The 18,342-nt window shown below is 46.7% G+C and overlaps 1 protein-coding gene across 1 annotated transcript in view; it reads left to right on the top strand.

Annotated features, from left to right (window-relative positions):
- MYBBP1A (MYB binding protein 1a) overlaps nucleotides 1–17,839 on the top strand; it is a 45,235-nt gene extending 27,396 nt beyond the window's left edge. The window contains 4 exon segments of the mRNA XM_033171674.1: nucleotides 5,366–5,479; nucleotides 11,935–12,036; nucleotides 15,666–15,790; nucleotides 17,357–17,839. Of these exon segments, the coding sequence (XP_033027565.1) occupies nucleotides 5,366–5,479; nucleotides 11,935–12,036; nucleotides 15,666–15,790; nucleotides 17,357–17,747 (732 nt within the window). The 3' untranslated portion in view covers nucleotides 17,748–17,839.
- The last annotated feature ends 503 nt before the right edge of the window (nucleotides 17,840–18,342 follow it).

Raw genomic sequence — 18,342 nt, 5'->3', positions numbered from 1 at the left:
TTCAAAGGGGAAAAAAATATAACCCTGCTCTGGTTAGTGTTGCCTACTCTCTCTTTCTGAACTGCAATTAGCGCTTTCAGTGATGATTAGAGCTTATTTTATTGATTGCCCTTTTATCCCACTCTTCTGGCCAGAGAGATCAAGCCAGTGTGTGCACTGTCTTGCCCCTCTTTGTTAATGGTCACAACAACCCTGCGAGCAGGTTTCGGCAGAGAGAGAGAGCAGTTGATCCACAGTCTGCAGAGGAACTTCATGCCTGTGTGAGGCCTAATTTCAAAAAAGCCCCCCCCCCCCCCGCAAGTGGCCAGTTCACTCTTGCAGCCCCCTAAGTTAAGGGGTGGGGAGAGAAGGGGGTGTCAGAAAGAAGAGAGGAAAGGGGGCACTCTTACCTCTTGTGGTTTAGCCTACTGCCAGCATGTGGCCTCCAGCAGATCACGCCAGAAGGAATGTGGCCCTTGACAGAAAAAAAAGAGTTCCCCAGCTTTACCCTGGTCCACGAGGTCCCCCCCCCTCACATCCCTTTAAATAGAGCTTGTATTAAACGTGAAACCTTTAGCGTGACGTTACCTGTCTTCCATCGAGTCAGCGATTCCTAATTTGGCATTTTCCTCCTTTGCATAGGAGAATCTTCTCTCGTCTGTTTTTAAGGAAGTGGCCCTTTTTAGGCGAGATGGGCAAAGAGGCAAAAGCTTCAGGCCCTTCAAAATGGAGAGGACCCTGGCCTCAGGCCACGCAAACACTTAAGTGGTTTTAATTTTATGCCAGCCAATTGATCTTAATTCTGCCTGTATTATCACACAACCTCCCCCCCCTTTCCTCAGACATCACGTTTGCCTCCCTCTCTCCAGATTTCAGTTCTTTTAATGCAGAAACGAGCCTTTGTGGCACTCAGGAAACCAAACAGGTTATAACACATAAGGTTTCATGGACGAGGTAGAGTCCAGGAAGCATTTAGTTGTGTTTCCTGGACTCTATCATCTGAGATGATGATGATGATGATGATAATAATAATATTTTTTTCTACTCCACTCTGAGGTTTCCAGCAAAATATAAAAATAATAAAACGTCGGACATTAAAAACTTCTCTGAACAGGGCTACCTTCAGATGTCTGCTAGAGGTTGTGTAATTCTTTATCTTCCTGACATCTGATGGGAGGGCGGCCCACAGGGAAGGCGCCACCACCGAGAAGGCCCTCTGCCTGGTTCCCTGTAACTTTACTTCTTGCAGTGAGAGAACCGCCAGAAGGCCCTCGGCGTTCCTTCACATATAAATGAGCTGAGGCCGTTTAGGAGTATTCGGAGTCAGACAGAGTCCCTAAGGTACTCTTGGCCCAAATTCTTTTCTCACACTGCTATTTTTTTGCATAGCACACAAACAAATCAAGCCTGGCTTAAATACAGTTCAGAGGGGAGGGATCCTCTCACCAGTCTAGATGGCACGCAGCTGGCTCCCATATCCTTACTCCAGAGGAGGCTAGCAGAAGCAAAACACAGACGTCCGGGAGGGCAGTGGTTGTCAGTCTCTTCTCTGGCTGCTAGCACAGGTCTTATTTCTCTGATGTGTGCAAGTTCTAGTGTTGTTGTTGTTGTTCAGTCATTGTTGTTCATTGCAATTACATATATATCTTTTCTTTGCATTTCTCACCTGCAAAAATAAGACGATTAAAGAATTGGCTTTCAGCTTCTAGCAAAAATTCTAGGCTATAGTAATCGGATGTAGATTTGTACAGTATTTGTTTATGCACATTATCTCGTGGGTTGCAGTAATTAAGGCCACATCCGCACTAGCCATTTAAAGCACCATGAAGCCACTTTAAACAGGCATTGTTGTTGTTGTTTAGTCGTTTAGTCATGTCCGACTCTTCGTGACCCCATGGACCAGAGCACGCCAGGCACGCCTATCCTTCACTGCCTCTCGCAGTTTGGCCAAACTCATGTTAGTAGCTTCGAGAACACTGTCCAACCATCTCATCCTCTGTCGTCCCCTTCTCCTTGTGCCCTCCATCTTTCCCAACATCAGGGTCTTTTCTAGGGAGTCTTCTCTTCTCATGAGGTGGCCAAAGTATTGGAGCTTCAACTTCAAGATCTGTCCTTCTAGTGAGCACTCAGGGCTGATTTCTTTGAGAATGGATATGTTTGATCTTCTTGCAGTCCATGGGACTCTCAAGAGTCTCCTCCAGCACCATAATTCAAAAGCATCAATTCTTCGGCGATCAGCCTTCTTTATGGTCCAGCTCTCACTTCCGTACATTACTACTGGGAAAACCATAGTTCTAGTGTTACTTCATAGTTAACTTGATGGCTACCAGCTTGAGCTGCTTTAGAAGGGAATCAAACCAATTCAGGGAGGATGAGGCTGTCTGGGGCCACTAGTCAGTGGCAGCTTGTCTCCTTATACCCAGAGGACCATCGATGGGAAAGGCTGCTGTTGCTGCTGCTTGCGGACTTCCTGGGGGCACCTGATTGGCCACTGTGGGGCGGAGGGGGGGGGGAGGATGCCGGGCAGATTAAGGTCTGATACAGCAGAATTATTTAAGCCCAGCTTGCACCTCCTTAGGTTGTTCAGGCGATGCCCTTCTAAGGTCTGCTTTGGCCGCCTTATCTTCATTGCCACAGGTTGGAAGAGGGATAATGAGAGCTCTCCGCCTGGAGCAAAGCAGATGAATTGCTCACCGGAGCATAGCTAACCTGTCTCTCAACAGCCGACTCTCTCCGTGGAAACGTACCGGCGCAGTCTGCAAGGACTTGTAGGGTTGAGTAATTTCCCTAATGCGCTCGAATTATATTTGCCATTTGATGCGTAGACAGCAGAGGCTTTTTTTAAAGATAGGAGACTGACAAGAATCCACACCAGCCTTTTCTTCTTCTTCTTTTTTTGCAAAGTCCACCAAGCGTAGCCTGAGGGGAGTCTCTTGCCTCGGTTGCAAGGTCACAGGTAGGTTGCAACTTTGAGGTGCCAATGAGGGACTTTGCTAAGACACCTCTCCTTTCACCAAAGCCTTTGACTAGCAGGTGGAGCGGGAACTTCTGTCTCACCTTGACACTTCATATCCTTGGAATCCCACTTTGGCAAATTCTGGTGTCAAAGGTTTACTAGGTAGTTTTTCAAAATCGTAAACATTCGCTGGAATCGTTGGTCGAATGCCCGTTATTAGTATCTGGCATCCAGCGATACCCAAAACCGTTTTGCAGCTTGAAAGAACAAAGAGGTGGCATCTCAAGGACTAACACATTTGTTAAGACTGTAAAGTTGACGTTGTCAGGTGCAAGATAAAGCTTTGGTTCACACCATACATTTTAAGCACTTTTGCAGTCATGGATTGCCCTCCCCCTTCGCACCCAAGAATCTTGGTAACTGAGGGTGCTGGGAGTTGTTAGGGGACTGCTCCCAGCGCTACAGTTTTCAGCACCCTTAAACTACAGTTCCCAATATTGTTTGGGGCGGTTTCCTTATAAGAAAGCACCGTACAATTTTTTCTCCTGCTCTGGAGGGTAGGACTCAAACCAATGCCTTCAAGTTATACAAAGTATTTTGACTAAACATTAGGAAAAACTTTCTGCTAGTAAGAGCTGTTTGACAGTGGAACGGGCTCCCCCGGGAGGTGGTGGACTCTCCTTCCTTGCAGGTTTTAAAGCAGAGATTGGAGGACCACCTATCAGAGCCAGTGTGGTGTAGTGGTTAAGAGCAGTAGTCTCGTAATCTGGTGAACCGGGTTCGCGTCTCCGCTCCTCCACATGCAGCTGCTGGGTGACCTTGGGCTAGTCACACTTCTTTGAAGTCTCTCAGCCTCACTCACCTCACAGAGTGTTTGTTGTGGGGGAGGAAGGGAAAGGAGATTGTTAGCTGCTTTGAGACTCCTTAGGGTAGTGATAAAGCGGGATATCAAATCCAAACTCTTCTTCATGGATGCTTTAGCTGAGATTCCAGCATTGCAGGGGGTTGGTTGGACTAGATCAGGCATGTTCAACTTTCAAGAGACTGCGATCTTCTCCCACTATAAAAGAACTGGCAGTGATCTACCAAAGTTGTTGAGCTTTTTTGGGGGGAGCAGGACCTCCCGTGATCAACCTGTTGGACATCCCAACTAGATGACCCTTGGGGTCTATTCCAACTCAACAATTCTCCCAGTCTTCTCCTCCCTCTGACCGCTCATCAACATCATCCCACAACCGGTTCCCCGGCTGGTACCTCCCACCACTTCTCTGCATCCAGCAAATCCATGACTAGGCATCAGCTCTGTCCCATTCTGGGAGCAACACCCACCCCCCCACCCTGCTCCAAACTCAGGAGCTCTTTGGGGCATAAGGGTTGGCCAACTTCCCCCTCTTATTTTTGGTCCGTCTCAGAATCTGGCTGTGTTCTCTTAGGTCAGCAGGTTGCACATCCTGTAACTGGCTTCTGTCTTGGCCACTGATACACGATTAAAAATAAAACCACAGCTCCTGCCCGGAAGTTGCACAGAGACAGGGTCCGGTCCTGGCACAAACTGGTATATCACAGCGTTCATCAACCTGGTGCCCTCCAGGTGGCTTTGAGTTGAAGCTCCCATCACCCGTTGACCACTGAGTGCTCTAGCTAGAGCTGATGGGGATTGTAACAATATTTTTTAAAAAATCTGGAGGGCACAAAGTTTGCAGAGCTGGGCTTTATTATCTGGTAGGTGATGGAGTTTTTGCCACTAGCTGATGGAATAAAATTGGAAGCGCTTCCCAATTCTTCCTAATCTTCTTTCTCCTGCTAGCTTAATTTCCTCAATGGTTCAAAGATAGAAAGAAGCAAAATACCTTTAAGTGTCTCTGCATTGAATGACTGTCTGTGGCCTTTAGGAGCCCAACTAAATGAACAAATCTTCCCGTGTCCGATGTGCTTCCGAGATGCAGGTTGTTAAAAGGCTAGGTTATCTGTGTGTGCAAGGATCAGGGCCCAGAGGCAATCAGTACTTGTGCAAACATCTCCTGGGTTTGAGGTTTCTTTCGCCTGGGAGTTTTACACACTGCACAGCGACAAACCTGTTGACTTCCCAATGTGCATTTAGAAGGGCACTGTGCCCTCAGGGGGCTAAAGTTTCAGGGGATTAGCCTGAACAGCAGAGACTTAGGGTGTGTTGTGATGGGATGTGAGGTGGAATCTCCTGGCCGGTTTTATGAACTCTTAGAAGCAGCTGCAAAATAGGATTTTGATCAGGTGTCTCCCTCTGGGAGGGCATGTAAGTCTCTCCCCTGCACCATCTCCTTGACTTAGGCCCCCCTTTCCTGCAAAACTACTATTAGACACAGACTTAGGGGTGGGGTGGGGAGATCGCTTCCCATATTGTACCAGTTTTCATTAGGAGTTCACCTGCTTTTCCACCCTTTTCTTTTTCAGGCCCAGGCATGCGTGCTTCTTCAGAAAGCTCTGCAGACCCGGGATTTCAAGCTCTCGCTGTCCGAAAGCGAGTGGGAGGAGCTGATCAGGGAGAGCACCAATCAGATAAAAGAGGTGAGATGTTCCAGTCTGATATTAAAACCAGTGTTTGGTCTCGTCCCCGTCCCCCAGATAAATCTCATACCTCTACTCTACTGCTGTCTTGAGAGTATTATCTGGTCTGTAGACAGGAGAACTGCACTCATGTGCTGCTGAGGAATAGGAATGGGCTGTGTTCATGCAGCAGTTTGTTCCATTTCCCTTATGTTTCCCTAACTGTTAATTTGCACATTTTATTTGAGCTTCCTTGTGATGTAAAAGCCACTTCTGGAACCATAGTGGAAGTTTTAGCACCCATTTCCATATCAATTGCTTTCAGGGTGGGGGGGAACCATTAACTCAGAAAATTTCAGAAAGTGACAAAATTTGGAGCGGTATACCGGCATACAGGTCTTTCCTGCTTTTGCCATAGGGGAATTTGGGAACAGGGGCACACATGTGCGGGAAGTGGAAAGGGGGGGGGGGAGTAGCAGCAGTGTTGTCCAATCATGTTTGGTGTTGTACCCACTCCTACTGGCGTGAATGAAATTTAGCACAACGGCCATGGAAAAAGACCACAGTTCCATAATGCAAACTGCGAAGGGAACATTAGAGAACAGGACAGAATATAGTTGGCCCAAGTCCTTATCCAAACTATTCCTCTAAATATTTAGCAGGTCATTTTGGCAAGGGCTGATGGGAGTTGTTGGCAAAAACATCTGGAGGGCACCAGGTTGCCAGAGGTGGGATGTATATGATACTTTCAAAGGGAGAAGGACCATTACAGTGGAACTCCGGGTTACGCACGCGATCCGTTCCGGGTCACCGTGTGTAACTCGAACGCACGTAAAAAAAAAACCCTGAAAAATCGGAAGTCGCGTGATTTGAGCGCGCATGCGCAAAGTGTACAGAAGCGTTCTGCGCATCCAGCGGTCGCGCATGCTCCCGTGTGCTCCGGAAAACACTTCCGGGGGGGGGGAGTGCATATCCCGAACATATGCAACACGGAGCGTACGTAACACGAGGTATGACTGTACTTTCTTCTGCTGCAGTCTTTAAATCCATTTTGCAACCCAGCATGGTCAAATAGAATTAGGCTTACTCGCTGAGATGGCGAAATGGACATGTTTAATCAGAGAAAAGTCATTGTTAACGTTTGCTAAAGATTGGAAACCTCTCACAGACTTTTAGCGTCGTGAAAAAGAAATAATGACATCTGGATTTGAGGATTGAAGATGATGTTTGTTTATAGAAAGTGACTTTGTGGGGTGTTATAGTGGATTGGACTATAATATTGTTTTTATATAGTAGACAGATGAAGAATCAGAAGTTCTTTACTTTCTTAATCTTATATTTCTATCTTTCTCTTTTAACCTATTTTCTATTCTTCTTCCCCCCCCCCTTCTCTATTCCTCCGCCCCTTCTGTGTTTTTATTGTATCTATATAAAAAGGCTTGGTTTGGTTAAAAAAATGGGAAAATATATCAAGTTTTGTATTTTTCTCTATCAGCCTCAATAACATTTATTTTGAAAAGAGAGAATTGGGCTTGCTTAACACCCACTCCATCTTAGAAGGTACAGAGAGACATTTCCTTGCCCTTTTTGCCCACCCCTCCTCCTCTTTTCTTTTCATCTAGCCTGAAGAAGCATTGTGGAAAACTCAAAAGTGACATTTCAACTAGCTGTAACACAGATATTACCTTACTGCTATTCCTAGATATTCTCTCTCTCTCTCTCTCTCTCTCTCTCTCTCTCCGTGCAATGGACCCAACACCGCTACCTGCTTTTCTCATATATAAATCTCAGGAAACGGACACCTGGAGCCGTTTTTTCCCTTTGACAGGTGCTTCTGCTAAATCGTTCGCTGGGGCCCAGTTTGCGCAGCCTTTCGCTTCCTGCTGTGCCCTCCTTTTCACCCCGGCTTGTAATTTAATAGGGCCGCACAGTGTCTAGTCCACCTGCTGCAGGTGATGCAAGACAGATGATTGCAGGAGTTAACAGGTTGCGGGGGGAGCCGTCCTTTTTCAGCGTGTTGTGTAACAGGAAGCCAAAGGAAAGGGAGTCCGGGGGAGGGGAAAGAGGCTATTAGGGGGGGAATATGTGACAGTCGCCTAAAATAGCATCCTAACTAGCTGCAGGCCTCTGCATCTCTCTGCTCACTTACATAATAAGAACTTCCTGACCTTATTTGTATTCATACTGGTCGGGATACCATTTGCGGGGTCGGCAGTGCTTCAGTATAATAATAATAATAATAATAATAATAATAATAATAATAATAATAATAATAATAATAATAATAATAATATATTTATTTGTACCCCACCCATCTGGCTGAGTTTCCCCAGCCACTCTGGGCGGCTCCCAATCGAGTATTAAAACAATAGGTTCAGGTTCTCCACAACGCCTGAGCAATTTCAGGCAACTTGTCTTCTGTGCCTTTGCTCCAAAATTGGTTCCAGAAAATATATTATTATTATTATTATTAGTAGTAGTAGTATTATTAGTATTATTATTATTTCAATTTATATACTGCCCTTTATGAAAAGATCTCAAAGAGATGTACAGCATTAAGAGCACATTTTATGGAGCATCAATAGTCAAAAAGCATGATGATAAAATAATCATAACAACCGTCAACTCCCCAGCTTTAATATGGGTTTATTTTTATTTATTTTTAATGTATTTGTATCCTGCCGTTCTCCCAAGTTGGGATTCAAGGTTGCTCGCAACATTTTTTTAAACATTTAAAAACACAAAGTCGTAAAAACAAAACTATTTAAAAACAATAGTTTAAATAGAGTGAAACACATTTAGGACCAGCCATGAAAGTACAGTTTGCCCTGATGGCAGCCCAGCGATCAGCATCGCCTGCACCTGAGTTTCCATTGGCCTGCCTGAAGAGGAAGGTCTTAGCTTTCTGGAGGAAGAACAAGGAGGGAACCAGTCTAGCCTCTCTTGGGAGGGAATCCCACAATATGGGGGCTGCCACAGAAAAGGCTCTGTCTCTCGTCACCACCAACTGCACCCCTGATATTGATGGGATCGAGAGAAGGTGCTCACCAGAGAATCTTAGCACCCTAAGGCTTCATCCCTGTCAGAGAGTAGACCCTTTGAAATTCATGGGCATGGCGGGTTAGGACCATTAATTTCAGTAGGGCACTCTGGTTGTTAAGGAGGAACATTTGAAAATAGGCCCTGGGGGGTTAAATTCTTTTGGTCTACTTCTGCGTTCTAGGATCTAGCTAACATGTCCCATCGGTGCAAGGATGCACGTTTCCACACTGGAACTTTCCCCATCCTCCCCTGCCATGTGTGCAGCCCCCCCACAACCCCCAAGAAACTGCAAATATGAAAACAGGGCCCAGCGTTTGCCCCTTTCGGTTTTGAATGCTTGAGTTGTGTTTTGTAAAAAAAAATGTTTTGGCAGGCATCAGGTACGACACCACAATACGTCTTGTAGGCAACTGGAGAGCTTTTCCTTCTACCCCCAAATCAGATACTGTGTTTTGATAATAAGTGTATGTTCTGTTGTGAGCTGCTTTGGGCACAGTTTGAAAGATGAGACACGAGCTAACCCGTGTTCTCGTCTCAAATGCTGGCTATTCAGTATACGCGGAGCTCGGGTTCTGATTTGTTCGTGGTGCTTTGTCCTTGCTTAAATCCGCAGGATCGCTTCGGGGGCCTGTCTGTTTCAATCCATCACTGTTATTAAAAACAAAAACCAATAATGAGCGACATATTTTGATGGCTTGGGGAGGCTGAACCTTGTGACAAAAACAGAGGGTGTGTGTGGGTGTGGGTGTGGGTGTGTATGTGTGTGTGTTAGTGAGAGAGAGAGTGCAGCAGCATCAGTTAAGCTTGGATAATATAAAAAAATACTCTTTATGTGTACACAAATGGAAGAGCTCTTGCATCAATCCTCTGCAGACCAAACACCCTGGCTTTTGCCAATCCGTGTCTGGGATCCTGATAGTGGAATTATTTATTTCAATGTTGATGTTTGCGGCAAGGTTTTCTTTTGGCACAAAGGCAGCAAACAGAGGTGGAGGGCAGGGGTCCTCTACCTTAGAAATACAGTGGTGCCTTGGTTTACGAACTTAATCCATTCCGGAAGTCCGTTCTTAAACCAAAGCGTTCTTAAACCAAGGCGTGCTTTCCCATAGAAGCGGGGGACTCAAATTTACAAATGGAACACACTCAACAGGAAGCGAAACATGTTCTTATTCCAAGGCAAAGTTCACAAACCAAAACACCTACTTCTGGGTTTGCAGCGTTCTTAATCCAAGTTGTTCATAAACTAAGCTGTTCTTAAACCAAGGCACCACTGTACTGTATATCACTCAGCTGATGAATTACCCTGCTGGAGTTGTAGATTCACCTCTGCATTCCAGCAGACGGAATGAATCCAGTAAGCTGTTTGCTAAGGATGGTCCCGGGCACCAGGCCTTGCGCGGTGAGAGGAGGGGAAGGCGTTACCATGGCAACGCAAGGGCGTGCCAAGAGGCTCCAGGCCGGGTTGTTGTAGGGCAGTGTTTTTCAACCTTTTTTGGGCAAAGGCACACTTGTTTCATGAAAAAAATCACGAGGCACACCACCATTAGAAAATGTTAAAAAATTTAACTCTGTGCCTATATTGACTATATATAAAGTAATTTTTCAATTTTTTCCACAGCACACCAGGCAACATCTCGCGGCACACTAGTGTGCCGCGGAACAGTGGTTGAAAAACACTGTTGTAGGGATTGAATAAGGAGGGGGAGAACCACATACACCACCTTGAGCTCCTCGGAGAAAAGGGCAGGATATAAATGCAACAAATAAGTAAAATAAATAAGTAGGCAGAAACATAGCCGGGCAGTGAAATCCGCAAACCCTGGCGCCCCAAGGAATCTCGGCACCAGTGTAGATTCTGGTGTATAGATCTTGCCCTGATTTGCTGGTGGCTCCTCGCAGAGCAGACTGAAGACCAGGGCTGTGTGCATATTGAGGCCTGCTCTGTCTGTAGGCAGCAGGACCTTGAGACAAAGGGAGCCTCACTTTCCGAAGAGAACAATCCTGCTATTTAAACTGTGTCAGACCAGCCGGAGATGATACGGGTTGGATCCTTGACTCAGGGAGGAGCCCGGGAGTTGTGGCGGCATGGCTTTCTTAAATAAAATAATTGAAATAATCCTCATCTTTGTTTCCGGCTGTTTCCCCTCCTTCTCTGGGAAACAGCATAATCTGCATTGCTCGCCAGAATGACGAAACATAGTGACATTTTTTACTAGAATCATTGACTCCTAGAATGGTAGCGTTGGAAGGGGACCACCACGGGTCATCTAGTCCAACACACACACCCCCTGCAAAGCAAGAATCACAGCTAAAGGATCCCTGACAGGTGGCCATCCAACCTCTGCTTAAAAACTCCTCCGAAAGGAACAGACGATAATTCGGCTGGTGGAGCACCTGCTTTTGCAGAGACATCTCTAGCCGAATGAATTGGGTAGCAGTTGATGGGGAAGATTGCAGGGAGCCACTGTCCGGCAGAGTGGACAGGACTAGGCTAGATCAGGCCAATACAGGACCAGCCCACCCACAACACACCAGGGGGCAATGAATGCCTCTGCAGCCTCTACTCCTCTCCCTGCTCTCTGTCTCATTCTGAGGAGGGGAAGCGGGGTCCTTCCTTAGAGCAAGGCATTCTGGGAGGAGGGGACCAGGAAGAGAACTCGTGACCCGCTGCCGTGGAACTTCAAAGTTCTTTGTCGCATGTCGTCGCATACCGGGCCTGACCAAGGGTCTCGTTGAACCTCTGCAAAGTTCAGCGCTTGCCAGTCCTCAATTCCTGTATTTATGGGGCTGCACCACTGCCCCTGACCCCAAGTTCACACAGCAAAAACCCAGGTGTATGTGGAGACCTATGGGGCCCTGATGATTTTGCGGAGTTGATCCACTCACGAGAAGCTGAGACGCCTAAGGAATAGGCCCACTGAAATGAATGGGACCCAAGCTAGTCAGGCCCATTATTTCCAATGGGTTTTCTCTGAGGAGGACTACCACTGGAGACAATCCCTAAGCCAAGACTGGGGTACCTTTGGCCTGCCGGATGTTGCTGAACTGCAACTCCCAACAGGCCTAGCAGGCGATTGGAGTTATAGTTGGGGGGACTGGTTTATTTTCCTCTCATTCTCTCTTAATAAAAGCAATAACAGCAGACTTAAGTTTCACAAAACATAATTCATTTCCTTCAGTTGCTTTTGTTTTGTGAAAAAAACTTCACTAGTTTTTTTTTGCCTGTGTAACTTTCCATACTTTCTCACGCCGTGATTCTAACGATAGATTTTTAATGTTCTGGAGTGATAGTTTTCTGATCCTATGCCTTATTTTCTCTTTTTGTAGCAATGCTGAGGAAACCGCAACAAATAACGTCAATGTCTTGAGGTCCCTCTTCGTGGATATGATTTTCGTGGTAATTGATTTTGTTTTCTTCCTTCCTTTTTTCTCAGACTTTAAAGACCGTGGGTGAGATCAAGGTCAAGGTGGACCAGGAGAAGATCATCAAATGTCTGGAGCTACTGAGCTACCTCATAAAAACTGTGACTCAGCAGGTAGATGTCGCTCTTCCAGCCTGGTTTTATCTTTTATCTGGGACACTGGAGTCTCTTAGCTCACGTAAATTGATCATATGGACCTTTCCTCTTTGGATTAAGATTGCTGTTCCATTAGGTCTTTGTAGTTGAGAATAGGTGTTTCTTGGTGTGAGATAAGGCTGGATGGAAATTAAGCCTTACTGTACATTGGGGATGATGATGATGATGATGATAATGATAATAATAGTAATAGTAATAATTTTATTCTTTATACACCCACCCATCTGACTAGGTTGCCCTAGCTACGCTGGGCAGCTTCCAGACTATAACAGAACACAGCGAAACACTTGACATTAAAAACTTTCCAATACAGGGCTGCTTTCAGATGTCTTTGGAAAGTTGTGTAGTTGTTCATCTTGTGTAGTTGTTAACATCTGACGGGAGGGCGTTCCACAGGGTGGGTGCCACTACTGAGAAGGCCCTCTCCCTGCTTCCCTATAACCTTACTTCTCGCAGTAAGGGAACCAGCAGAAGACCTTCGGAGGAGAACCTCCATGTCTGGGCTGAACGATGGGGGTGGGGACGCTCCTTCAGGTATACTGGGCCGAAGCTGTTTAGGGCTTTAAAAGCTCAGCATCAACACTTTGAGTTGTGCTCGGAAACTGGGAGCCAACATGGATCCTTTAGGACTGGTGGTATATGGTCCCGGCGGCTGCTCCGTGTTCTGCCAGTCTTGACTCCTGGTTCCTTGTCCTGTGTCTTTATCTCCTGGACCACCAGCGCTTTGTATCAACCACAAACCAATTGGACTCAGCTCTGAGCCTTGAGTCCTCCACCTGCGAATGGCATCAGTCCTGCCTCCTGATTCAGTCAGCAGAGCCCAGGGCCAATCCCTGTCCACCGACTCCTATAAATCCCCAGGTTCCGGACTTCCTCCTCCCTGAGGAGCATCTTAGCCCATCTGAGAAGGCCTTGCTTCCTTCTCTCATCCTGCATACTACCTGTCTGTGTTCCCTCTGATGACTGCTTCTGAAACCCAGCCCCCATCCACACGTGTACCTAGCTCTTGGTGTCGGGCCCTCATACCCCCCCCCCTTGGACCCTGCTAATCTCCCAGTAGAGAGTGAATGAGTTGTTGCTGAGCGACTGATTCAGCGGATGGGTGAATGAACGAAATCGAGCAATGAATGAATCATTCGTATTTTATCTCCCTTGCAGCGAACATGATGATGGGGAAGGAAGCAGTGGCATGAAGGAGAACAATGATGCATTCTGCATATGCTAAGCATTATTCTGGCCTTGCAGGAGAGCAAGTGCAACTTCATGCCAGCCCCAGTTCATCTGTTGATTCCCCCCTCCCCCTTCTTCTTTAACTGTTATTATGCAAGGCGACCCTTTGCCTTCTTTTTTGGCGTATTTATTTATTGGTGGATTGTTTAGAATTGTAGGCTTGGAAGGGACCCCAAGGGTTATCTAGTCCAACCTCCTGCAATGAAGGAACTATAACTAAAAGCACTTGTAAGACCTTAGGGATCCTTAGAAGTTTGTTTTTTGGGGGGGCGGGGGAGCTAGATTGTCGGTGGAAAAAATCATTTTTCGACAGCTGTGTGGGTGAGACAAGGACAGGACCCTTGCGGGAGAGAGAGGTTGACAGCTCAAGCACAGACAGGAAGGAGCCAACCCAGGTTTCCCTTCTGGGTCTCCAGCTTCCCCTGAGCTTCCTTCTACTGAGTCTCCCCCCCCCAATGATAGCTTCCTTCTCACCCCCTTTAGACACCATGTCTTTCTGTGAAATCGCCAGCAATCTGTAGCCAGTGGCAGCAGCCAGGGAATCGTCAGCACAGCTTCCCCAGCCCCGACAATTATGGGGGCACCTCAGCAGCAGATTACTCACATATTATCCATTTCTCAGCACATCCTTCGTGTGTAATGATCCCAAGCGGGTGGGTGTGGGGTGAAGGGCAGGAGCGCACCATAAAACTCAGGTATAAGATATCCCATTTTATCTTATTTTGGAAGAAAAAGACCAGACTCTACCGGTAGATGTGTTTAGAAAGGATTTTACTTATCAATATAAGCTGGCTGGCCTTGAGGGCTGCAGTTCTCTTCAATGCTTTCGTGGGTGGTCTTGAGAAAATTTGGCCCGGCTTCAGACATCCCTGGAAGTAAGAAAAAATAGGGGGGGAGTGAGTGCGATGGCTGAAATTTAGCAGCATCACCCAGAGCACCTCCACTGGCATCTGCCCAGCAACTTCACCCGCTAACTTCAGCCTGCCAGTTTCCTCAGCTTTCACCTGTTCACAAATATCCGCCAGCTTCCCTTTTCGCACATCGCGTTTGCATGAATGCGCGCACACCACTTGCCTCGACCGCATTTGAAGCCTCCCATTCTCTCACACACAAACGAGCAGCAGCCAACATCCATGAAGAACGCCAGCAAGGACGTTTCTATGTCATTCGCTCTCCATTCATTCCCATTCATGCCCTGGCTTCAGTCCACAAATAATCAGCCAGCTTCTGTTGACTGGTGTCTGAAAGTGAGCTTCAACCGGCCTTCTGTCAACAGATGTTTTATCTGGAACTTCCCTCTCTCATTCCATAACAGCCGCTGCCTCTGTTGTCTTTTGTGCATCCATTAAAATTATTTTTTCAAGAAGACGCTTAAAGTGGAGATTTCCATCCCGGTTTGTCTGCTTTGAATCTGACTAAAAAAAAAGAAAGAAACAAATACAGTAGAACCTCTACTTACGACCGCCTCTACTTGGGCCCGATCCAAGTTGTGACCGTGGCAAACCCGGAAGTAAATACTGGGTTTGCCGTGATTCACGCACACGCAGAAGCAGCTTCTGCTGTTTGCGCATGGGCAAAAGCGGCTGCCGCCGTCTGCACATGCACAGAAGCGCGCTGCCGCCAAATGCGCCTGCACACAATGGCGCTTCTACCAGCGACCTGGATCGACTTACGGACGGACCTCTGGAACTGATTGCGTCTGTAAGTAGAGGTTCCACTGTATGTATATGAAACTGTTTTTATATGCTTATATTATCAGAGCCCAATGGAGTGAGTTGGAAGGATATGTGGCAGATCTCATCATACAGAACCCCAGTGCAATGGTGGTACTGGGAAGGGACCTAAATGCTAGACTAGGACCGAATAATCAAACTTTATACACACGTTTTGGCCAAATCCCACCTGACTGGGAGGCAGTAGGGCCACTAAAAACTCGAGCCTCAAAGGATCAAATGTCAAATTTTGCAGGTCTCTGTCTAGCCCAAATGACCTATAAACTAGGTCTCTATATTCTAAATGGGACACTGGGAAAGGACCACCCGGCAGAGTTCACTTTCCTGTCTGGAATTAGGATGAGCGCCATAGACTATATAATTGTCTCGGAAGACCTTCTGCAATATATATATGCTTATATTAAATTGCTCTTAGATACGTATCTGAAATCGAAATTAATTAACATGGCGACATATGACTGCTCCTTCATTTAGGAAGACGTAAGTGCTCCGTTGCCGGGTCGGGACCACACCTTGCCAATTTGTGAGCGTGTAAAGATCCCGATTTGCAGTTTGCGTGACTTACTTGGGGTGCAGTGTTTGGCGGGTGCCAACCAATCTGGCTTTGCGGTCTTTCCCCTCCAGAAGCTGAACGTGGATCTGGCAGGGCTGCGCAATGTGCTGCAGGCGCTGAGTCAGCACGAAGGCTTCGGGAGGTCCACACGACTTGACAATATCTACTGGAACGTCATGAAGCTCCTGGGCGTCACGTACGTGCTTTGTTTTGGGGCGAGACCTGGCCGGATGTGAATCGCATTGTTGGCCCTTGCATTTATTTACAGGTGAAACTCGAAAAATTAGAATATCGTGGAAAGGTTCATTTCTTTCAGTAATTCAACTTAAAATGTGAAACTAATATATGAGATAGATTCATGACATGCAAAGCGAGATATGTCAAGCCTTTGTTTGTTATAATTGTGATGATTATGGCGTACAGCTGATGAGAACCCCAAATTTACAATTTCAACTTTGGGGTTTTCATCAGCTGTATGCCATAATCATCACAATTATAACAAACAAAGGCTTGACATATCTCGCTTTGCATGTCATGAGTCTGTCTCATATATTAAACTCCAGTAGTTAATGAAAACAATTGCTTACATAAATGGACTTTTACACGATATTCTAATTTTTCGAGTTTCACCTGTATTACTTTCATTAAAATGAAACCTCATGAGAGGTCTGCAGCAGCAGAACCTCTGTGGTGTAGTGGACAGACTACGGGCATGGTAGACCTGGGTTCAAATCCTCACTCAGCCAGGAACAACCTCCATCGCAGGGTGGTTGTAAGGATAAAATGAGTAGAGGGAAGACCGCGTCTGCCTGCTTGAGCTCCTCGGAGGAACGGTGGGATATAAATAGAATGCCACTGAACATGGCTTGCTGGTAGAACATTGCTCTGCATGCAGAAGGTCCCACGTTCCATCCTTGGCATCTCCAGGTGGGGCTGGGAAGGACCCCTCCCTGAAACCCTGGAGAGCGGCTGCCAGTCAGTGTCGACAGCACTAAGCTAGATGGACCCAATGGTCTGACTTTGTCTAAGGCAGCTGCCTAGGCTGCTAATATAGCAACCTGGGTTGGAACAGCACAGGGATGTCTTCATCTCTGCGTTAAGACAGCTTCATAATCTATGGCCTGTTAAATATGATGCCCGGCGAACAGGCGCACTTTGGGGGGGGGGACGCAGAGGGCAACGTGAGTAGGATGCAGCAGGGCAGCCATGCACCCTGTCAGCCCCCCCCCCAAAAAAATGTGCCTGGGCTCCACGCTACCCCCCTGACCCTATCCAGGTGTTTAGAAAGTTGGTGCGTGTTTTAATTTGCTTTCGGTCTATTGTTATTTTAACGTTTTGAAATGCCATATTACTGTATTGTTGCTGATTTTTCTTAGTGATAATTTTGTTGCTTGATTATTTTTATTTTTATTTTACAATCAAGCAGTGTATAAATTTTTATTTTACAATCAAGCAGAGGGGACCCAGGTTCGGGAAGCCTGGAATAGATGAGCTTTACTTATTTATACAGGGTCAGTCTTTTAAAAGAGGCCCCATGGAACATATGTACTCTGTATCCACGGGGCCTTTTTTAAAGGACTCACCCTGTATAAATATCATAATAACAGGGTTGTGGGGAGCCACTGCTCTTAACTCGCCATAAAGCCACATCATAGATACACACACACCACCCCTTTTGCTGTTCTGCTATTTATCCAGCCTGCCCGTTTCTCTGCCCGGTGTCTTTTCAAAGCAACTTGGACCATATTCTCTTGATTTCCAGGCGACCGGTCAAGGAGAAAGCCCCGGCCCAGCCGAAGAACCCAGCCGCCGCCGAGGCGCCAAAGCGGAAGAAAAAGGGCTTCCTCCCTGCCACTAAGATACGCAAGAACCGCAAGAAGGTGCCGCCAAGCCAGCCCCAGGAGAACGGTGCCGAGAACGGCGGCAAGGATGCCGCCACGACTGTTGCAGCCAACGCCACCCCTGCGGGGAAGAAGAGGAAAAGGAAGAGGAAGAACCGAGGGGGAGGCAGCGGCCAGAGCCAAGCGTCCGTAGAGGGTCCTCCAGCCAAAAAGCAGGCGCAAGGGCGCGGCAAAAAGGCCGATGCGCAGCAGGGCAGTTTGAAGAAGAAGAAGAAGAAGAAGGGAAAGAAAGGGAAGATGGCAGAGGACTGATTTGTGAAGGGAACCGGAAGGGGGGAAAGGGCTGGTTTTATAAATGCTCAGAGGAGCCTTCACCAACCTGGCACCCTCCAGATGTTTTGGACTACAACTCCCATCAGCCCCAGCCAGCATGTTGTAGTCCAAAACGCCTGGAGGGCTCCAGGTTGGCGAAGGCTGGAAAAAAAACCTTTTGCACCTTTTGTTTGGTTTAAACCAGGGTTTCCCAGACTTGGGTCCTCTGCTGTGGTTGGACTGCAACTCCCATCATCCCTAGGTAGCAGGACCAGTGGTCATGGATAATGGGAATTGTAGTCCAAAACCAGCCAGTGACCCAAGTTTGGGAAACCCTGGTTAAATAATGCACCGAATACAAATGCGTGGTAAGCATCCTTTTTATGTATATATTTAAAAAACCAGCTTGCAGAATTTTGACTATACTACTATAATACTACTGTAGTAGACTGTTACTGGTAGTATATTACTACTGCTTGGAAGTCCAATACTCTGCTCCAGAGTTACTAGCCTTGAAACAAACAAAATAACTAAAAGGTTTTGGGTCCCTTGGTTAATGTGCTCAGAAAGCCCAAAGGAAGCAAGATCACAGACA

This window comes from Lacerta agilis, chromosome 15 (assembly GCF_009819535.1).
Source record: "Lacerta agilis isolate rLacAgi1 chromosome 15, rLacAgi1.pri, whole genome shotgun sequence".
Classification (NCBI taxonomy): Eukaryota; Metazoa; Chordata; class Lepidosauria; order Squamata; family Lacertidae; genus Lacerta; species Lacerta agilis.
Note: the sequence above shows the minus strand (reverse complement) of the source record. Positions and strands in the feature narration are given on the sequence as shown.